The sequence below is a fragment of the Myxocyprinus asiaticus genome, chromosome 5 (assembly GCF_019703515.2).
Source record: "Myxocyprinus asiaticus isolate MX2 ecotype Aquarium Trade chromosome 5, UBuf_Myxa_2, whole genome shotgun sequence".
Taxonomy (NCBI): domain Eukaryota; kingdom Metazoa; phylum Chordata; class Actinopteri; order Cypriniformes; family Catostomidae; genus Myxocyprinus; species Myxocyprinus asiaticus.
In genome coordinates, this window is record NC_059348.1 from 3,000,724 (window position 1) to 3,024,726 (window position 24,003).

Here is a 24,003-nt window from a genome sequence, read left to right on the forward strand (position 1 = left end):
AAATGGTCAAATACACTTCAAAATTCAGCCAAAATGCCCATCTTGGCAAAGTATGAATGTAAAGACAGTCAGTTATATCAAGTAAAGTATAAATGTTGCAACAGACCTAGTATGACGTTATACTAATAAAAAAAATATAGGAATTGAGGAAACGATACAACCACTCACTGCTCTTGACTGAATAACTTGATTAGTAGCTTTAAAAAAAAGTATTAATGTATTATAATCACACAGTTAAGACCAGTAGTAGTTGTCACATTTCATTCAGAACATTTATTTGAATACTTGTTACTGCTGTTTTAAAAGCTTTTAAAATTTTCTTAATTTGTATTTTTTGTTCTATTGTTTTTAATTTGTTTCTATTCATTTCTTTTGTGTCTTTGTTCTTATTTTATTACAGACTGTTTACTGTCTTGAATAATTAATTGAGAACTTGAAACAGTACTTATTATAATTAACAAATTAGTACTGGATGCACCATCCACTTTTTCTCTTCCAATCCGATTCCGATATCGGAAATCTCAGTATCGGCCGATACCGATCCCGATCCGATACCAGTGTTGTTTTTTTGCATAAACAGTTTATAATATCTTTACATTATTGTGTGGAACTAATTAGGTGTACTCTTTAATATGTAAAGAATCACAAACCTTTAACTACACATTATTTCAATATAAATGTATAACTTAAGAAAAACTTTGTTAACTAGTATACTCGATAATGTAGCAGCAAAATTAACAGTAATTCCAGTATGTCATCAGTAGAAAAAATTGATAAAAATTGCAATTTTTTTTCAACTTGTATCTGGACTTTAAAGGATTCAGATCTCTTTTTTGTTCAATTTAGTTGTAAGAAATAAGCTCACTTTTCATTCACACAGTTATTTTTGGAACCCATTCAACTTAAACATTATTATAATTTGTAAACAAATGATAATAATAATAATAATAATAATAATCATAATAATATATAATAATAGTAATATCTCTCAATCGTGCACCTTTTGTCACGGATCCACCGGTCGGTCTCTCTCTTTCTTCCTCACTGCCATCACAGCACTCACTCTCCCCTGAGTTCTGATTACATGCACCTGCATATCATTAGGGGCTAATCAAGGACTGCATATATACAAGGCTTTGGATATCTTTTTATATCCTTTTCCATCTTTATAAAGTTCCATTACCTTGTTATGCAGGTCTTTTGACAGTTCTTTTCTGCTCCCCATGGCTCAGTATCTAGCCTGCTCAGTGCATCCATGTGAAAGCTAACAAACTCATTGACTTTATACACAGGCACTAATTGCAATTTAAAAAGCCACAGGTGTGGGAAATTAACTTTAATTGCCATTTAAACCTGTGTGTGTCACCTTGTGTGTCTGTAACAAGGCCAAACATTCAAAGGTGTGTAAACTTTTGATCAGGGCCATTTGGGTGATTTCTGTTATCATTAAGGTTTAAAAAGGAGCCAAACAACTATGTGATAATAAATGGCTACATATGATCACTATCCTTAAATAAAAGACAGTTTTTTTGCATGATCAGTCATATTTTCAAAATCAATGCCAAAATTTCACAATTTCTGCCAGGGTATGCAAACTTTTGAGCACAACTGTATATATCATGCATGGTAGATCTTGCTACAGTAATATTATGAAAAAGTAGATCTCACTGAAGTGTGAGCACCCCTGTTTTAAGCACTTCAGATTCACTTTAATTTCACTTTTGCATTATTCCAAATATGTTTGTATATTAACATGTAGCGGCCAAATACAAATAATACACCCCTGTTGCAGCGAGATGTTAAAATGAGGAGCACGTTACACAGATGTTGTGAATTCAGCTACACCAAGAAATTTAATGCAGATGTCATCAAAATAAAAGCTTGATGGTTTAGAACTCTTTGGATTAACTGTAATGCATACCAATGCAGTTAAACTAAAATATATGATTTTTGAATAATAAATAATTATCATCAATAAAATAGTATAATATTACAATAACATAATAATTCAAAAATAATCGCAATAGTTTAACCAGGCACTATCTGTACTGGTATATTGCTGTGCCATATGTATTTAAGTAATTGTTTTTCTTTTCAGTCTAAACATGCCTCCTTACTATGTAAACTCAGCTTATTATAGATTGCACTTTTTTCACAAAAGTCAGTGCTAACTGACTTGCCCAACTTGCCCATCACTAACTATGGAAAGCAGGCAGTAAATTGAATTTGAGATTTTGGCTACATTTTCTAGTGATCGTGGCAGCGTAAATTCAGCAAATAATGATCAAATGATGGAGATTATTATTATAATTGGCCGTATATCCAGACATGCCATGTAGTTGAGTTCAGTTTCAGCATTTTTCAGTTATGCTGTTGTAGGGCTTTACTGGTGGTTTAGATCAGTGTTACTATCAGAAATAATTAATAATTATTTCCGTAGTTATTAATTAATATTTAAATTAATCAATTTAATCTAACTCATTAAAACCTCATATGGGACTCCAGTAAATGTAGTGTGCTACGTTTAGGAGTAAGTTTGGTTATTAGCAATAATTAATAATTATCAAAGATAATTATTAATTATTAAAATCAATAGTACATCGATGAGAATCAATATTAGCTTTTTTAAATCCTTTAAATCAACAATTATCAAAGATAATCGTTAATTGTTAACATCGATGAAACAATTAAAATTAACACTAGCTTATTGATCATTCAAATTCAATCAATCAAAGATAATTATCAGTTATCAAAAATCAATAGAATATTAATTAGGATTAACATTGACGGGGCACCACTCTGAAATCAGGGACTAATAACCGAATAGTAAAACAGTCTCAATATTAGATTATTTTCTTAGGAAAATCGGCATCCGAAGAATATTGATTTTCGGGAAAAAAAACAATGAATGAAGGTTTGAATGCGAGCACTGACATCCCGTCAGCATGACACAGGCGTATGCAAAACAAACCAAAACACTTCTCTTTGTAATATAAACAAAGTTTATTTATGCAGTAATATCAATTAATAATTAATACAATGCAGTCAATAAACTTCCGACTTACAACTACAAACTAAACAGAGATATGATTAGATATGGAAATAAAATAATCCTATAACACGTAAGGTGTGTGTGTGACAGTGTGTGTGTGTGTGATTAGTAAGAGAGAGAGAGAGAGAGAGAGAGAGAGATATGAGACGATTAAGTGACAGCCCTAAAGCTGATTTCGCGATAGCGGGAGAGAAAGCAGCTGTGTTCATCACTCAGAGACGCGGTTTTACGAGCGGGGCTCGTAAAAGTCCTGCGTTATTTGACTCTTTAATGGATGAACTCAGTTTCTGTTTCACCCACGATGGCGAAATTGCACAATCCAATTTGGTTGGGCCACAATACAGCAAAACAAATTTGTGATAATTAATACCCTGAGTATTAATAATGAGCGGACATGGTGGTCCGTAAACTGTACAAGCAAAAACCTTGAAACACAAGAATAACACACTATAATATTCTATCTCTGCCCAGACGTAAACCTCTTACTTGTATCGCATGAGGACACAGGTAGAATGTGTTTTCCTCCGTCCTTTAACTTTGACCCGGTTCCTTGAGGCTCGTGTGATGATGGGAGGCCGTTTCCTCACTCTGTCGGTGGGCGGTACGGCTGTTGATTGTCAGCGGGCGGTACGGCTGTTGATTCTCGGCGGGCTGGCGGAGAACTCAGAAATGTCGACTTGATTGAAGAGAAATCTTTAATCTCTTCACTTCTGTAGGCAAACGGATGAAGATGCGAATTGCTCGGCGGTCTCCTTCGGATCCATTAGAGTGTTTGGTTGAACACAGAGTAATCTCAACTCGTCCAGCGAGATGGAGATTGTATGGCTACAGTTTCAAGTCGGACATTACTTCCTTGTGCCACGAGGTTGCACCGGAGAGCAGCAAAAAAAACTACGTCTATATTCGGTGAAAGAAGCGAATTCTGGACGCATTTCAGAATTATTTCAACTCCTGATGATGTCATGTTTAGGGACGTTCTGTTGTGTGCCTCATCCAATAGGAGTTGAGTGCTCGATCCTTTAGTGAGCAAGGCTTCATGGATCTATAGTCTGTTTTGGACTCCCTTTGATTTTGGCACGATCTTTATCAGTAAAATTTACGACTTAGAAGGTGGGGGCTTGAGTTATGTTTTTACGACTGTGTTAGGCCTGCCTTTGTCTTCTATCTGAATACATGAGGCCCAACACTGTACTGTAATTTTGTCAAATTGCAGTAGTCTGCTTCATACTCCACAATCTAGCACTCGGAACCAGCCTGCAAGATGGGGAATTACACTGTGCAAATTGAATTCAGAACAGATTTGTTGGGCATGTTTGCACTGTTTCCTGATTTGCATTATTCCGTCAGTAAATCTGGTGCTAAAACAATACAGACAGTTCATGCAAATATACAATACTATCAGCAGGCGCAATTCATTCTTAGATAATTCAGCCCAGTCGTGTTTGCTAAACATATCAAACAAAAGCATGAAAAAAAAAGAGGTGCAATGACAGCATGACAGTGAATGTGTATGTTTACCTGTGGAGTGTTTGATCTGAACATTACATCCTCCTCTTTGACTTCAGTCAATGTGATCTCAGTAAAAGACGATGAGCCGCTGCTCTTCTGTCAACAATAAAAGGTAGTGAGTTTAACAAACACAAGCAAAAGTAGATTTATATAGTTATGTGAATGCTGAAGCACACACCAGGTTCTCTGCAGAACACTGCATTTTATCAAGCTTCTCTGCAGTGCTCTCCCGCTCCACATGTCCCACTTCCTCTGACTTCTGATTGGATGTGATGATCTCAACATCTGTGTTCCTTATGGACTCCTGTTCCAATACCTCACCAGCAGCTTCTTCTGTCATCTCAATAATATTGTCTGTCATTAGGCCAGCTATCAGCTCATCCAGCTTTTGTTTAACCTAGTCAGTACAACAGATGTTTTCATTTACAGGTGTTTCTTTGGGTAACTTTTCAGCGCTCAGTCTCAGGTTTCAAAAATAAAATAAAATTCTATTTCAAAATTTCAAGACCAATATTGATGAAAAACATGGCCACAGGTACCCGTTCATGGTGGAGCAATAAGTACAAATACAAAATATCAGCCAATTTATTAATTTGAAATAACTAATTTAACATGTAGTTTGCAGGTTAAAAAAGAATGTCATCAGTCAAAGACTGATTTTAAATGCTGGCTGTTCACACAGAATTCATGTGTGCTAAATGGATGTATTTGACCATTGCACTGTGTTTCGCTGTTTTATAATGAATGCCACATTTTACTTTAACGGACACTCACGCTCGCCACAACAATAGCGCTCCTCACGTGGAAGGCATGGGAAATGTGACTAAGCTGCGCTCACAATTAATTTTGTCTGCTGTTAGCATGTTGGTAAACTATCGCCACAAAAAAATCAGAAGCACAAAGTACCAAATTATATTGTTACGACTGTAACCCTGGTTGCCTGAAAGGAACGAACGAGACGCTATGGGAAGCTCCACCCAGGAGTGATGATTATGAAACCCTTTACAATCCTGCCAATTTATTGCAGATGTTGCTTTGAAGCTCCCATCTCGATGCTTGCACCATTGCAAGCATATTGGGTGGAACACAGCGCCATATTGGCTGAAGGGAAGAGAATGCATCCCTCGAAACTTTAGTAACATCACTCACTCACTCACTTTATTTATTGTCACTCCATATACACAAGTACAACAGTGGGTGAAAGTATAGGGTGCAGTTCCAAGCAACATAGCAGTCATAACAGTGATGAGACATAAACCAATCTACAATAAACATCAGATTTACACAACACAATTTACAAAAATAATATACACATAATTATATGACGCCAGTCATTTTGGCAAGTTATCTTTGACTCTTTTGGTATGGGCACAATGGTGGATGCCTTAAAGCATGTAGGAACCACAGACAGGGAGAGGGAGAGATTGAAAATATCCGTTAAGACACTCGCTAGTTGATCTGAGCCTGGAATGCCGTCTGGACCCGCAGCTTTGCGAATATTCACCCATTTGAGAGATCGGGTTACATCTACAACAGAGACAGTAAATGAACTAACCTCTGCTGTGTCAGGCACAGGAGTTCTCTCCGTGGAGATGTTGTTTTCCTCAAAACAAGCGTAAAATGTGTTTAGCTCGTCCGGAAGGGAAGCGGTGGTGTTCACAGCGGAGTGATTAGTTGCTTTGGAGTCTGTGATTATGTTAATACCCTGCCACATACTTCTCACGTCGGTGGTGTTGAACTGTGCTTCCACTTTGTTTTTGTATTGTTGTTTGGCAGCTTTGATTGTTTTGCGGAGAGTATAAATGGCATGTTTATATTCCTCAGTGTTCCCGGAATTAAAAGAAGAGGTCCGCGCATTAAATGCCGCACGAACGTTGCTATTAATCCACGGTTTCTGGTTAGGGTAGATCTGTATTGAATTGGTCGGGAAATGAGTAGTGCAACTAGTGTATGCAGCTTCTCATTCCCTCCTTTTAGGGAACCAGGTTTACAGTCCTAACATTACCCTTAACTTTCAAGTCGGTCACTTCAATGCTACGTCAGTTGCTAAAACTATGGCAATCGTATACCATCACGCCAATCTACTGAACCGCATGTACTAGCATTACCTACTAGCCAGTAGGGAAATTTAAAGACATCGACAAATTCTCCCCTTCATACTGACAAATCTGAAGGAAGAGAGAATTAGAACCAACCATTTAAGGTAGAAAGAATGGCAGTGACATTAGCTGATCTGGGTAATGAAACACCACTAACCTATAGCAGGGGTCGGCAACATTTTTGACATGGAGTGACATTTTTTATTTTCCTGGTCAATGGCTGGCCGACACCCCCACCCCCCCATGCAAATGTTTGCGATTTTCCCCTTATGAAAATGTTTTTATTTTGCATTTTTCTAATTTAATAATTTATTTTTCATTACAAATAATATTAAACAGTTTGAGTGAAATTTTTTGACAAAACACAATGATTATGATATAATCATGATCCTGCATGTGAATTTTCAGAGCATCTAATGTGCTTTAAAATGAAAGAAAACCTGTCCTTTTGTTTTATGAGTTAAATGTCACAAATTTGCTTATTTGTTGACTGATCACGAAATTGTGTGCGATCTTAAATATTTCTTATATTATGTCACTGTAATCACAAATCACAAGCACGCAAGCAGGAGAGGAGCAAGCTATTTTATTTATATGATGTTTTTTGCAACTGCATTCCAATCTACATCTTTATGTAGCCTAATCCTTCCTCATGATCGTGTTTTCATCAGATGAACAGGAGGCTAAACAGTATTAAAGTGTGACGAGACTTGCGCTGCGCATGCAAGCCATTCACACATCAAGCCGATCAACTAATTAGCCTTTTTCAGTTAATCGCACCTGCAAAATCCTAAACTTTATTTCCAGGTTTCATTTATTTTTAAATAGACTCAGATTTTTGAACCCCACCATGTGGGTTTATGTTTTCTCTTTTAATCGTTTAATGTAATTTTGAGTGTGACCATGGTTTGAGGAGGGTGTAATTAATAGTGGTGTTTTTTTTATTGCATTACGTGTTGTTCTGAGAGCAAAAAGAAACAAATGAAACAGGCTATCATCCGCGCAGTCTGACCGAAGCAAAGCGGGTGCGTTTACAGAAAGTGAAGCGCTACCTGCTCGTGATGCGCAAATGGCTTGCATGCGCTGCACGAGTCCGTTGGGTATACTGCAGCCTCGTCACATTTTAACTTTTTGTTTAGCCTCCCATTCAGCTCATAAAAACACGCTGCGTGATCATGAGTAAGGATTACATCAAGGTGTAGATTGGAATGCATGTGCGGAATTTATATAAATAAAATAGTCTTTCCCTGTCTGTCACTCACTCAACGTTGTGTCGATGTAGTGACACTAGGGGTTCACTCTTGAGAGCCCCAATCACCTTTGCTTTATTCAGAAAAGGCCAATGAAAATTGGCAATTGGAATTTGCATGTCACTCTCCGCCTCGGACATATGGGTGTAAAAGATGGCGTGCACCACTCATTCAGACTTGTTCTTCGGAGCCGAGCGCATGTGTGTGTGTGTGTTCGTCCCGTCACCATATTCCTTGCTGCTGGAATTTACGTCAGATTTAAGCGAATTTACGACACTTTCTCGATGCGCCCAACTCCCAAGAGGGGCTCTTTGGCGACACTGTCGAGGATTTCACCCACCAGTTCTCGACGGTGAAGAAGCAGAAGGAGGCCAAACAACACATCCTGCCGCGGCGCGGCTCAGCCACCTATAGGCCTCTGAAGTCCCGCGCCCTGTCTGTCTCTTGCCAGGGCCATCCTCCTGAGGTGCCAGCCCTGGCTCCCCCACCATCGGAGCCCGTACGCCGGTCTTTGAGAAGAAGATCCTACCGCAAGAAGGCAGCTCCGCCTGCCCGCCAGCCGGCTGCCAAGAACCCCAGACGGGCTTCGAGGCGGTCCTATGACTCTCATTGATGACTCTGACCCAGGTGTGTGGACGGGCCCCACTCCCGCCCCTGGGTCAGCACGAGGTGGGTATCCCAACATTCTCAATAAAAGAGCAGTTTCCTCATTCCCTGGGTCATTCTCCAATCCTCAGCACCTCTGGCCCTCGCACCCACGACAGCCAGGCTCTGAAAGTCTTTCTGGTCAGCGAGCAGGACGCGAGTATCTCGAAAGCCAGCAAACAGGTAAGTCCGGTAGTTCTTGGGGCTGCCCGCCCACCCCAGTCACCTTTGCGGGTTCACGGAGCAGCACGCCTCCCCTGGACGATCCTCCCAGTGGGGTGTCTGCTCTGCCCTGCCGCGAAGCACCCACCCCGGGCGTGATAAATCCAATCGTCCCCCTGCAAGCCTGGTCAGCTCTTTCCAGCCTGTCGCGATGGCACATCAGGACGATCCAGCTCCGCAACGCGAAGGAATCTGGCGAAGGGTGCGATAGAACCCGTCCCCTTAGTCGAGTCGCACAAGGACTTTTACAGCCTTTATTTTATCATGGGGGGGAGAGGGGAGTTGCACCCAATCCTGGATCTGCGTGCCTTGAACAGCCTTACACAGGCTTCCATTCAAGATATTGACGCAGAAGCGCATCCTAACATCTGTATGACATCAGGATTGGTTCACGGCCATCAACCTGAAGGACGCATACTTCCACGTATTGATCCTTCCACAACACAGACCCTTTCTTCGGTTTGCCTTCGAGGGACGAGCATACCAGTACAAGGTCCTCCCTTTCGGTCTGTCCCTGTCTCCTCGCATCTTTACCAAGGTCGTAGAGGCTGCCCTGGCCCCGCTGAGGGAGAAGGGCATTCGCATTCTCAATTATCTTAACGACTGGCTGATCCTAGCTCTCTCGTGAGATCTATTGTGTGCACAGGGACCATGTGCTTCGGCACCTCGACCGACTAGGGCTTCAGGTCAACTGGGAAAAGAGCAAGCTCTCCCCGGCGCACAGCATCTCTTTTCTCGGTATGGAGTTGGACTCGGTCACCCTGATGGCATGCCTTACAAACGAGCATGCACAGTCGGTGCTGGCCTGCCTGAAAACCTTACGCAGAAGATAGCGGTCCCGGTGAAACAATTTCAGAGGCTCCTGGGGCATATGGCATCCTCGGCAGCGGTACTCCCCCTCGGATTGATGCATATGAGACCGCTCCAGCACCGGCTACAGACTTGAGTCCCGAGGTGGGCATGGCACCACGCCTCAGTGCCGTTAAACTTTCAGTCCTTGGTCAGACCCGGTGTTTCTACGGGCAGGGGTTCCCTTAGAGCAGGTCGAGGCATGTCGTGGTCACGACCGATGCTTCGAACTCGGGCTGGGGCACTCTGTGCAATGGGCAGGCAGTATCGGGCTGCCCTGCCTGCAAAGTATCGTTGGCCCTGCGGAGGCTTCAGCCGTTGATTCAGGGCAAGCACGTGTTGACCTGGACGGACAACACAGTGATTGTGGTGTACATAAACTGCCAGGGCGGGGTACGCTCATGTCGCAATGCATTTCGCAGAAGTCCCTGTGAACCACTCACCTCCCAGGCGTCCTCAACCGTGCAGTGGACATGCTCTCATGGCAGGTAACGCGCCGGAGAGTGGAGACTCCACCCCCATGCGGTCCAGCTGATTTGGGAGAGATTAAGAGAGGCGCAGGTGGACCCGTTTGCCTCCCAAGAGTCCTCTCACTGCCCCCTTTGGTACTCCCTGTCTGAGGCTCCCCTCGGCACGGCTGCCTTGGCGCACAGCTGGCCTTGGGGGCTGCGCAAGTACGCGTTTCCCCAGTGAGCCTCATTGCACAGATGTTGTGCAAAGTCAGGGAGGACGGCAATATGCGCCATACTGGCCCAACCGGACTTGGTTTTCAGACCTGATGCTCCTGGCAGTAGCCCCTCCCTGGTGCATTCCCCCGAGGCAAGACCTTCTCACTCGGGGGCGGGGCAGGGCACGTTCCGGCACCCCTGTACAGACCTCTGGAATCTCCACGTCTGGCTCCTGGACGGGACGCAGAGGACCTAGCAGGCCTTCTGCCAACAGTGGAAGACATGATCACTCAGGCCAGAGCCCCCTCCACGAGACAACTGTATTCTCTGAAGTGGCGTCTCTTCATGAACTGGTGGTCTTCCAGCGGGGAAGATCCACGGGAATGCGCAGTCGGGTCTGTGTTGTCCTTTGTCTCCCTCTACCCTGAAGGTGTACGTGGCTGCTATTGCAGTATATCACAATACACTGATGGGAGACCCTCTCGACAGCACGACCTGATCACCAGGTTCCTCAAAGGCGCAAGGAGATTGAATCCCCCTAGACCGCACCTGATTCACTCTTGGTCTCTCTGTGGTCCTACCTGTCTTACAGAGAGCCACCTTTGAGCCCCTGGAGCAGGCCGAGCTCAGCACTTTGTCCCTGAAGACAGCCCTCCTGGTGGCACTCACTTCTATCAAGAGGGTGGGGGACCAGCAGGCGCTCTCTGTCACCAGCTGATGCCTGGAGTTTGGGCCAGCACACTCTCATGTGATCTTGAGACCCCGGCCACGTGCCAAAAATTCCCACCACTCTCTTCCGGGATCAGGTGGTGAACCTGCAAGTGCTTCCTTCAGAGGAGGAAGACACGGCCTTGTAGTTGCTGTGTCCAGTTCGCACACTGCGCATCTATCTGGACTGCACACAGAGCTTTAGATGCTCGGAGTAGCTCTTTGTCTGCTTTGGAGGGCAGCAGAAGGGGAAAGCTGTCTCCAAACAGAGGCTGTCCCATTAGATTGTGGATGCCATTTCTCTGGCTTACCAATCACAAGGCCTGCCGTGTCTTTTGGGAGTCCGGGCGCACTCCACCAGAGGTGTTGCATCCTCCTGGGCACTGGCGAGGGGCACCTCTCTAGCAGACATATGCAGAGCAGCGGGTTGGGCTACACCCAATACCTTTGCGAGGTTCTAGAACCTGCGCGTATAACCAGTTTCGACCCGAGTGTTATGGGGTAACAACAGGTAGGCCGGGCAGCCGGTTGGGTGTATCGCTTGTATTGCACCTTTCCCCTCGAGGTGATAATGTGTGCTATCTTGTCCACAACAGTTCCCCGTAACTGGTGAACACTGGACGCCTCTTTAATTCCTTAAGCACTATTTGGTGGCGAACTCAGCGGAGGAGTGACGCCGCCAGGCCCAGTATCAACAACCGAATGAGAAAGTCTTTGATTAGAGACAGCCAAACCCTTTGAATAGCCTCCAAAGCAGACCAAGAGCTGATCTGTCAGCCTAAATTGACTTGTACAGTCAACATATATGTGTAGCGCCCTCACGGGACAAAGCATGTGCTGTCAAGAGTTATTAACTTGCCTCAATTGGCTGATATTTTTTGTTTGTAAAATGTACCATTTGTTTATCTGAGCCACCCAGGCGTGTTTCCACTGGATGTAAAAAAAATATTGTATCACATTGCACAATACAACGCTCTCGATTCGATAGCACATGTATCGTTCGATACATAAATAAATACATAATTGGTAGTGTTAATAGGGCAATGTGTATGCAGACTATATGTACATAAACTCCAGCCTTTTGGGGGTTTAATAAATCACACTGGACCTTATCGCGATTTAAATGTACAGCCCTACATTGATCAATAATATTTTATCTTTTATAACAATAGACCAAAGGAAATAAATCTAGCATTTTTAGGAGCATATTAACGCAAGACAACGTAAGAAACCCATGTATATACGAGACTTATTATTCTCTGCTTTTGACGTTGAAATGTAAACAGGTATGAGCATAACACTTGCGCACATTGGATAGGCTGGTAAGAACACTGGAAAAATGCAGAGTGGAATTGGTGGAAAAGGGCAAAAAACGTAGCCTACACATGCCAAAAGGTTTCTGCTCAAACCACCAAATAATATTGTCGTGTACATAATATGTACATACTGTATATCGTAAAGCCAGGACAGGTTCCTCTTAAGTTTTTTTTTTTTTTCACTCCACTAACATTGAAAGAAATTTAAGGCATGATTATTTAGAATTCCTTACCTCTGGTGATGATGTAATGTGTTATGCCGTCCCCTTGTTCAGCCACCTGTGACCAATTAGTAATTTAACCTCCATGTTGCAGCTTATTGTATGTTTGCTGCAGCTTGCTGATAGCTACTCTCCTCTGCTCTCTTCACTATTGAGGTGTTTTTCTATGGATTTGTTGCATTCTTGACCATGTAAGTTTATTCCTTTCTAGTCCTTCTGTTATTTGAATTTGATCATTTTTGTTCATGCCATTTATTTTAGCTATTGTTTTTCTAAGACTAATCAGATGGTATCCCGAGGCACTATGTGCATGTTTTATTTATGCATTGTTTACTAGGGGTGGGTAAAAATATTGTTTTTCCGATTAATAGCGATCTTCATTTGAACAATATCGATATCGATTCTTAAATCCCAAGATCGATCTTTCACACAATACACAACCCTCAACTACAATGAGAGGAAATCACTCGTATTTGCAACCAAATTTCATGCTATGCGACTAAAGTGAATATATTTGTCAACTGGCTGGTAAATGTTTACATTTCACTCACCAGTAATTGTGTAGTTTAGTCGTGAAGTGTTCAGCAGCAAGATCCTTTCACAGCGTGTTGAGAGTAAAAGTTGTAAAGTGTGTCCAAAGACGAGATCCACGCAACACATTTGTCATTGAATACTGTCTCTTTTAATACCCTTTCAGTTCTTTACAGTCAGTTGTTGATCAAAAAAAAAAAAAAAAAAAAACAAAACAAAACACACACACCTTTTATTTCTAATCATGCATCGCACAGATGTGGTAAAGCCATTTGAGTCCTCTCTGGTTAACATGCGCTCATTTAAAGGCGCCGTTTTTTTGTTAAAGATACAGTACCGGTTTTAGCATGTGTTCAACAAATCAGTATAAATAACTGAAAATAGTACAAATTATGCAATTCAACAATAAATATGTAACAAATAATATATGAAATAACATCTTATTTATTGAATGAATACATTTGTTCATTTTTAAAAAGCCAAAATGTGACATTATGAAAGTAATAAAATATAATTAGTAAAATTAATATTTTCCTAATGTACTTAGTTAAAAGGTCCCCTGTATAATTAACAGCATTAGCTGGTAGATAAATTTATTTTATATGTAAGCAAAAGGGACATTAAATAAATCCATATGAATCGATATTAAATCGAATTTAATCAGAATCGAAAGCTTGTGAATCAGAATCAAATTGAACTGGGAAATCTGTATCAATATCCAGCCCTATTGTTTACCCTCATGCCGTTAGTAGTATTTATATTTACATACAATGTAATTTCTCACTAGGGTTGTAGCTTCATTGGACTTTATAATAAGTAGTTTAAATTTGATAGTCATTTGTTTATTTCTAGTATTTCTTTAAAAAGTTTACTGCATTATTTCATCAAGCTTTTGATGTATTTTGCATGATGTTGTTTGAATTTGTGTTTATTATTTTCAATTGATTGTTGTAGATACCAACAAATGCATGGATTGTCTGTGATGCTGCTGATCAGGCAAGTAAATGTACATTGAGATCAAAGGATTTGGATTTATTGTGTTTTAACGGACACATCATCCTGGTAACATCAATCCAAAACCAACTCCACATTAACGAGATTTTACACTTGTCGTTCGAGCTGGAAAGGCTACTAGGATGGATAGAGGATGACTGTGGGAAATCTAAATAGGCATCAGGGACCTTGAAGCCCCCTAGATGGCACCAGGATTTTTATAACTCAGTCAAATACCTCCTCTACTCATAACCAAGACCAATGCCACTCTGGAGCAGAGAATCACAGCCACCTGAGGACATCACAAGGAGCCTCCCTATCTGAGACTCAAGTGGAGGTGAAGGTTCTTGCTGATGATATAAAACGAATAAAGGGAATATTGTCAGACTTGGGCCAGATGATGAAAAACATGCAGATGCAATTATCTACTGCAGTCTCTCCCTCTAAAAGTTCCTCTTTCTTATTTTAAACAATTTAATAGAATATCTAAGTATTTTATTTGGAATGGTACACGACCTTACATTTCAGTAAGTTACATAGACCAATTGACGAAGGAGGTTTACTATGCTTTTAATCTTAGACACCTGGGGCCGGATTCACGAAAATGTTCTTAAGAAAAAAAAACAAATTACGTTCTTAGGATAAATAAGAAGTTCGTAAGAACGTTCCTAAGTTCAATTCTTGAAAAATTCTTATGTTCTCAAATATTTTAAGAACAATTTTTTTCTTAAGAATAAAAAGACTGATCAGCCTGCTCATAGAGTTGCCTTGTCTAATAGCTTACAACAAATTCAATACTTCAACACTGGTAAATCGTAACAATTTTTTATTTTTTTTTAAATGTAAAGTGTGTGAGATGTGTTAGTTTAACGACATTAACCGTCATAGGAGAATTTACTTGCTGATAACATTTGATAACTTTTAATTTGACATGGAGGAATAGAAAAGAAACAAACTTCATTAGACAAGGGGTTCTTGAAGAAATTACTGCATGTAAAAAGTACTCCTTAGGAAGCTTGATAATATCACGTCGGAAAGTACAAGGCGGGTAAATGGGAAAGGGTGGCGGTGAATTTCTCTGCTGTGCCCAACTCCTATAGGGGGTGAAAAAGAAAGTCTCAGCATTATAATTGTTTCTATGAACCCTAAAGATCACGGAGAGAGAACACTATATGCAGCGCATCCGTTAGAATGATTGGTCACCACATAAAGAAGCTTAAATAGCATTTATTGTTTGAATATGGTGATAACTTTGACATGTTTTACAGGCTGAAAATAAAAATATAATTAAAACCCAAACCAGTCAAAAAAAAACATTTGGTCTAAAATCACATTTCTACAGACTCAACATGAAAACACCAGTTAATTCATTAAACATCTTACATTTTAGAATTTATGACAAATGTGAGGTTATCCTAATGGGTATGCCTTATTCAGTTTAATATTTTGCATCATTTCTATTGGACCCCCTCTACATTTAAGGATTGGTTTAAAATACACACCTACCTGCTGGCGATGGCAGTTGGAGGATGGAGATATAGCCCATGCCCTGTGGTTCTGCGCTAAGATTCAAGTATTCTGGGCAAGAGTCCAGAATTTTATTTGTGAGGCTCTAGATACTCAAATTTCATTCTGCCCTAGACTATGTATACTGGGGGATGGGACGGTTTTAAAGTATGTGACAAATATACAAAAAGCTGGGTCCAAACTAATATAATGATTGGCAGAAAGAAAATTCTTAGAGGATGGAAGTCAAAAGGCGCTCCCTCATATAAAGAATGGTTCACCTAACTGGGCAGGGTAGCGGCATTCGAAAAGATGTCATAAATAGCTTGGCAGATTAGACATATATGATAAGAAATGGGGTAAATATTTTACCTTTCTGGAAGTCTCTCAGGGAGGACTATGTGGAGAGAAACATGATTTTTATCGAAACTAAATTGTGTATCCTTTGTGAAATATTTCTTTTCTCCTTTCTTTATTTGTTGATTGTTATATTTTAATTTTCTCCAAAAAAAGAATTGTATTTATATTGTATGTGTGTAACAGGCTTTGACCACAGTGACATTTGTTGAGGGTTAGTGTGGGGTTGGGGATTGGCAGGGGGATAGGGGGTTTAAAAGGGATAATAATGGACCTAGTTCCAATGATGCATCCACTGTTCCTAAACAAAATAAATCAACAGGATGATGGAATTAAGAGCTTCTCTTGTGCTTGAATTGGGTGAATACCTGAGATAACACCAGACAAAGCAGGATAGTATCCCCCCCTCTTTGCCACCCAGGGTCAGCAGACAAAGTAATCTTCCTCCTCCTTCAGTCTATGTTGTCCACACCCTTAACACAAGCTGGGGAGAGAATCATTGGAGATGTGTTCCCCACACCTCAATGATGCGTGTTTATTGACTGAGCCTTTAGCTGCTGTTCCCGATAGCATTAGACCACAGCTTTTACTGAATAAGTATGGTATAAGTATGGAATAAGTAATAAGTATGGACCAAACCTAGCATGGCAATGGTCCTCCATGGTCATCTTCTGCTAATCAACATCTATCAAATCCAGCCTTTTATTCCAATGATCATCAAGCATTACGTTGTGGGCCCATGTATTCCAATCAAATGCAGGGAAATGCATTTTTCCTTCCATGGATACCCCCTAGCTACCCGCCATACTTTTCAGGTGGCGGATTAAGGCCTCCTTATTGCTCTGATGCCCTTTTCCCTACTCCTGCTTTTTATCCACCATATGGCCAACCTGCTCAACCAAGCTACATCCCTCCAGTAGCAGCACTACCACCTATCAGTCAGACTCCTGTATTAGCAGCTCAGATCAGAGCTGCAGCACCACTTAATGGCCCTTCAGTTGTACCTGCTTTTAGACATTTCTATGTATCCTTGCCTCAAACATTGTCAGAGCATCAATCTATGATATCAGCTGGAGAGTCGTTTACTAATCAACCTACAACCCATGTTCAGCCTCCTTCATTGGGTATGTCTTGAGGAAAATTCCACATTCCAAAGTACAAAGAATCAGGCTACAAGATTAGTGGAATTCAGACCATTCTGTACTTTCTGTAGCAGTGAAGCTCATCAATTAAGTCAATGTCCTGACTTTGAGAATGTTGGAGATGTGGACGGACACGTTGCTCATCTATATGTGATCAAGAAAGGCTGCCCATCTTGTAAAGACTGTCATCTAGGAGTTCCACATTAAGTGAATACTCGGAAGCCTGACTCTGGGATATTCTGAGTAGACCAAGTGGCCTTTATTCTGTTCTCCTAAAGGTGGTGAAAGTTATTCTGAGTCACCAGGGAAAAGATTTGGAGACTTATGCTATCCTTGATGATGGTTCAGAAAGAACTATGCTTCTGTCCTCTGCTGCGAGAGTCTAGGTCTAAATGGGGTGGCTGAGCCACTTGTACTGCGAACCACTCAGCAAGGTTCAGAAGAAATGATGGGTGCTAATGTCTCCTTTTCCATCTCCCCTGCGTCCTATAAGCAGAAGAAATATCAGATCAAAGGTGCCTTTACGGCTAAGATATTGGACTTACCCAAACACACTTATCCAGTGCTTACACTTCAAAGACGTTACCAGCATCTCAGAGGCATTCCCCTTGAAGAATTCCAGAAGGTCAAGCCTATGTTGTTAGTGGGAGCAGAGATCACCCTCATCTACTTTATTCTACACAGCGAGTAAAACTGGCCCTCCAGGAAGTCCAGCTGCACTGCATACTCGTATGGGATAGGCATTGCAAGGACCAACTTCATTAGTTGAATGGATCAGTTCCATTACTCAATGTCTCTTCTTAGCCTCATCTACCAAACACCAGCTGCAGAAAGAAGTAGAAAAGTTGTGGCAAATTGATGTTCTCCCATATTCCCAGACTTCAAAAGGCTGCCCTGCATTCTAGGCAAGACAAAGAGGCACTTGTGTCTAGAGCAGAGAACGGAACACCAAGAGGTTAATGGTGTTAAAAGGTATGCCACTCCTCTACTTCGAGCTAAACTTGCACCGAAACTGTCTGCCCCCAAGAGGCAGTGATGCCGGCATTGCATTGTATGGGCTATAAACATCGACCAGTGAAATATATGGACCTCACGCTGCGGATTCTGCATCGTACCCTTGCTCGTCAATATAATCCTCTTGGTTTCATCATTCCATTTACCACACATGCTAAAATTCTTATCCAGTAGCAATATGAAACCTGGTTGGGATGATCCAGAAATTCCAGAAGGCATTAGGGTGGCTTGGCTTACATAGGAAAAAGAGTTCCTCGGTTCCAAGTACCAAGTTCCTTGGTGGTATGGGCCGGTGGGAACAGAAACAGTCCGTTACAAGAGAATTTCATATGTTTTGTGATGCATCTGAAAAGGCATATGGATCTGTTGCCTATCTTCGCATAAAAAAGGGACATGAAGTTCTTATTTCCCGTGTTATGGCCAGTTATACAGTTTCACCAAAGAAGACTATCTCAATTACTCGTCTGGAATTATGCGCTGTTTATCTGGGTCTCAGCTAGCTAATCTTCTGCAGAAAGAGTTAACTTTATGCATTCATAAAACCGCACTCTGGTCAGATTCCACTACTGTGCTGACCTGGATTCACTCTGATTCTTGCAAGGTGCATGTTGCCAATCGCATCACAGAGATCCTGGAGTATACTAGGCCTGAGCAGTGGAGATATGTCGACATCGGAAGTAACCCATCAAATGACATTACCAGAGGAAAAAGACTGGCAGAATTGTCTACCACTAGTGACTAGTTTCTCGTCAACAATGGCCAATGTTTCCAGGTTCATCTTCTGATGAGGTGGCAGTAGAATTGAGAAAATCTTTGTTCTGTGGACATGCCCAAGTCACTGGGAGCCCTCCAAAGTTTTATCCCTCTGAATTGAGCACCTGGTCAGAACTAGTTGAAACAACTTTCCTCCGATTCAAAATTCATGAATAATCCCAGCAGAACTCAAGCAGAGCTACACCTTCTCCGTCAAGCACAAGAGGAAGTCTTTCCAGAGGATTACACGCTCCTCAGAAGTGGTCAGGATGCTCCTTCATGGAGTCGTCTAGCTGAATTGGCACCTGAATATGACCTTGTTACAAATCTTATTTGAGTGGAAGGTCATCTGTCATTGTAAGGATCTGGAGCCAGATGCTATACACCCAATTGTTTTGGACTCTAAGAACCCAATTACCAAGCTTTTGATTGCTGACATAGATTCAGCTTTGTGCCACCCTGGACCACAAAGAGTGTTTTGATCCACTTCAGCTGAAGTTTTGGGTTTTATGTGGACATCAGGCAGTGAAGCATGTCCAGCAATTATGTCTCCAATGTAGTAAGTGGAAAGGTGCTCCCTCAGTTCCTAGAATGTCTGATCTTCCCATCTCAAAACTCCACCTTTATAAATCCCCTTCTGATCAACAGGAATAGATTGCTTTGGCCCTTTCTGTATCAGGCAGGAGAAGAGATGGGGCCTACTCTTTAAATGTCAGACAACATGGTGCGTCCACTTGGAGCTCCTTTCTGGTCTGGATACTGATAGTTTCCTTCTGGCCCTCTGATGATTTTTAGCTTGCAGAGGTTGACCTTATGAGCTCATATTTGATCAGGGGGCTTACTTTCGTGGAAGAGAAAGAGAGCTTAGAGAAGTCTTCAATCAACTTAGTCCAATGCTTCAAGAGATGCTTGCCCGAGAGCAGATTAAATTCACATTTAATCTACCATTCAACTCATTTTGGAGGTACCTGGGAGAGAGAAGTGAGATCTGTTAAAACTGCTTTGAGTAACATTGGGTACACAAGTAGTTACTGTGCTTGTTGAAGTGGAGATGCTGAACTCAAACTCTCGGCTATGCATCATCAGATATTTCTGACACTGATCACTCCAAATATCCTTTTGATGGGGCGAAGAGATGCCTCTCTTCCTCAGGTGATGTATGCCGATTTAGAACTTCTTATTACTCCTCATGGGTTATGGCCTATAGGGACTGTTACTAAGATCTTGCCTTGTTCTGATGGTAGGATTAGAGTTGCTGAGATTCTTTTATTAACAATTTTTGATTCCATTCTCAAATTAAATAAACATAACAGAAAATACGGCATCAAATTATATAAATTATACACTTCCCCCCCCAAACACAGGTGGGTGTGTCTTTAAGACCAAGCCTATACAATCTAGAGGGAGTCCAGTAGAATCAATGTAAAATCTTAAATTGCATAAGGTGCACCCTTGCATCACTAGATGTAGACTTGACTTATTTTTTTTTAATCCCCTTTTTCTCCCAATTTTGAATGCCAATTCCCAGTACTTAGTAGATCCTCGTGGTGGTGTGGTTACTCACCTCAATCCGGGTGGCGGAGGACAAGTCTCAGTTGCCTCCACTTCTGAGAAAGTCAATCCGTGCATCTTATCACGTGGCTCGTTATGCATGACACCGTGGAGACTCACAGCACGGGAGGCTACTCTACTCTCACGCACAATTTACCACGTGCCCCATTGAGAGCGAGAACCCCTAATCGCAACCACAAGGAAGTTACCTCATGTGGCTCTACCCTCCCTAGCAACCGGGCAAATTTGGTTGCTTAAGAGTCCTGACTGGAGTCACTCAGCACACCCTGGATTCAAACTCGTGACTCCAGGGGTGGTAGTCAGCGTCAATACTCGCTGAGCTACCCAGGCCCCAGACTTGATATTATTTAGAATCCTAGCCCACACTCCATCCAATACCAAGTTTAAATCTTTCTCCCATAATCTCTTGAGAGAAGTTGAAGCTCCGTCACCCAGACTCTGAATTAGCAGGAAGTAATACAATGATGCCTCATGACCTTTTCCAAAAGCAGTAATCACCTCTCCCAGAGTATCTGCCGCTTTAGGGGGGTGTATACTACTCCCAAAAATAGTAGAGAGCAGGTGGCACAGCAGTAAATAAAGAACTGAGATCTGGGAATCCCAAAATGCTGAACCATATTTTCAAAAGGATCTCAACACTCCACTCTCATATAGGTCACCAAGTGTATTAACCTCCCTCGCAATCCACTCTGACCAGCAGAAAGGGGACTTATTAATACATAATTTTGGGTTCAGCCATATGCGAGGCGACATTTAAATGTCCGAATTAAACATTCTGGACACTTTTGTCCATACCGAATGCAAATGAGAGATAACAGGGCATAACTTAACTTCTCTGGTTAGTTTAATAGAAAGGCTTTGCAATGGTGAAATAGGGGCAAGAACTTTCTGTTCCATACAAAACCAAGTGGAAGCGACCAATGAGCCAAATGTCTGAGACCGAATGCATAATAATAAAAACAAAATCTTGGGTAGGCCTAGCCCACCTTTGTCAATCGGCCTATGTAAATTATTGAAATGTAATCTGGGACATTTACCATTCCAAATGACTTCGCTATCAAATTGCTTGAAATAAGAGAGAGGGACATCTATAGAAGAAGAAAGCCTTTCTTATTGTCACACATTATACAGTGAAATTTCTTTTTTCATATATCCCAGCTAAGCTGGGTTCAGGGTGCAGGGTCAGCCATTATACAGTGCCCCTGGAGCAGATAGGGTCAAGGGCCTTGCTCAAGGGCCCAACAGTGGCATTTTGGTGGTGTTGGGGCTTGAACACCTGACCTTCTGGTCAGTAACCCAGAGCCTTTAACTGCTGAGCTACCACTGCCCCTATTGCATATTCCAGCTAAACTGGGGTCAGAGCGCAGGGTCAGCCATGATGCGGCGCCCCTGGAGCAGATGGGGTCAAGGGCCTTGCTCAAGGGCCCAACAGTGGCATCATGGCGGTGTTGGGGCTTGAAGCCATAGGGATAGGGAGAGACTGTAGCAGGTAATTGAATTTTGGAATACAATTCATTTTAATAACTTTAACCTTACAATTCATAGATAAATGTAATGAAGCCCATCTACCCACATCACCTCAAAACCTTTTTATTAAAAGGTCAAAATTAACTCTTGCTGGGAATAAAATATTATGGAAGGTGTTGGGCTGAAAAGCCGTTACTGGGCAGTACACTGTCAAAGCCAAAGCTTCGGATTTAGACCAATTCACTCTGTATCCTGAGAACTTAAAGGAATTCATAATTCTGTAGAGGCAAGGCATAGATCTAGTAGGGTCAGAGACAAATAATAAAATATCATCTGCGTAAAGCAAAAGCTTATGTGCCATACCTCCTGCTACCACCCCTTGAAAATCCCGATCAATTCTGGCCAAGTTCTGAGATAATCCGATAAAAATCTTGTTACACGAGGCGAGGAGTAAAGGAAGGCTTTCTTGGATAAACCACAATATTTTCTTATTCCCAGACTTTGCGAATTCAACGAGAGATGTCTCCCTGTCTCACTCTGCGGATCTCCACACTGGAACCCTGTGAGCTTGCTCGATTTCCAGCTTATGGCCTGTTATGTCGAGCAGATTCGGAAGGAGCCCATCCAGGAATACAGACGTTATTCCGCCGGGTACAGTTCTCCATGTCCTCCAACTTCTCCCAGACATGCTCCGACTCTACCTTGGTTGCTAGCAGATTAGCAGATAATTCCCTCTCTGATGACTCCAGATAATCGATCCGTTTCTCAACATCCCCCATTCTTGTAAAGATCTCAGAGAACTTTGCCTCCATGGCAGTGATCGATCAGCGTATCGCAGCAAGATCCTTCAAGTCAGCAACGACCTTCGTCAGCATTGCCGACATGCCCAGCATCTCTCGCCGCATTTCCCGCTTCTCTCCAACCAAATAGACTCCCTGGCTCACGGCCCGCTCGGGGGTATCAGCTTGAGCACGTAAGTATCTTTTAATGTCTCCAGAGCCCGAGGATTTTGAATTCTTTGACATTGTCCTCCTAGAACAGTTATGGAACAGAATGTATCGAATCTCACCAGTTTATATCATTAAGTGTTAAAACTAGCAAAGTGCGCAGAGCTCGCCATTCATACGTCCGATCCTTACATGGCATCACAGCGTTGCTGAGATTCTTATTGATGGGAAACCTTTCATTCGCCTGGTCAGTCGTCTTATGGTTCTGCCTGCCTTCTCAGAGGACCATAATGTGTAGAATTCTCAAGTGTAAAAACACATTTGGGGCGGCTGTTGAGAATTCCCCACCTCTGGTAATGATGTAATGCGTTATGCTGACCTCTTGTTCAGCCACCTGTAGCCAATTAGTAATTTAACCTCCACTTTGCAGCTTATTGTATGTTTGCTGAGGCTTGCTGATGGCTACTCTCCTCTCTTCATTATTGAGGTGTTTTTCCATGGATTTGTTGCATTCTTGACCTTGTAAGTTTGTTTTCTAGTTCTTCTATTATTTGAGTTTGATTGTTTATTCATGCAGTTTATTATAGCTATTGTTTTTAAGTCTAATCTGTTCAGATGGTATCCCAATGCAATATGTGCATGTTTAATTTATGCATTGTTTACCCTCATGCCGTTAGTAGGATTTGTATTTCCATACAATGTAATTTTCCTTATTAGGGTTGTAGCTTCATTGGACTTTATAAGTAGTTTGAATTTGAATGTCATTTGTTTAGATTTCTAGTAATTCTTTAGAAAGTATACTGCATTATTTTATCATGTTTTTGATGTATTTTGCATGAAGTATTGAATTTGTGTTTATTATTTTCAATTGATTGTTGTAAATACCAACAAATTCACAGATTGTCTGTGATGCTGCTGATCAGGCAAATAAATGTACATTGAGATCAAAGGATTTTGATTTGTGTTTTAATGGACACCCCACCCTGGTAACATCAATCCAAAACAAACTCCAAATTAGATTTTACAATTATATGACAGGCATGACTTTCTATAAAGCTTCTTTGAAACTGTTTTGTGAAAGTGCTATACAAAAAAAATTGTGTAGACATGTAGACAAACTAATGTTTTTCAAGAAAAATATGAAAATTGTTTTTTTTTTATAACAATTTGATAAATGCTGTT

At 41.6% G+C, this 24,003-nt stretch overlaps 1 protein-coding gene across 3 annotated transcripts in view; it reads right to left on the reverse strand.

The window, feature by feature from the left end:
- Positions 1 to 24,003, reverse strand: part of si:ch73-140j24.4 (uncharacterized) — a 76,547-nt gene that overhangs the window by 27,341 nt on the left and 25,203 nt on the right. For 2 of the 3 annotated variants that reach the window (XM_051697472.1, XM_051697474.1), the window contains 2 exons: positions 4,740 to 4,958; positions 4,571 to 4,657 (listed from right to left, as the gene is read on the reverse strand). In XM_051697472.1, coding sequence (XP_051553432.1) covers positions 4,571 to 4,657; positions 4,740 to 4,958 — 306 coding nt within the window. The remainder of the gene's footprint in view (positions 1 to 4,570; positions 4,658 to 4,739; positions 4,959 to 24,003) is intronic. The other variant, XM_051697473.1, reaches the window with a different exon arrangement.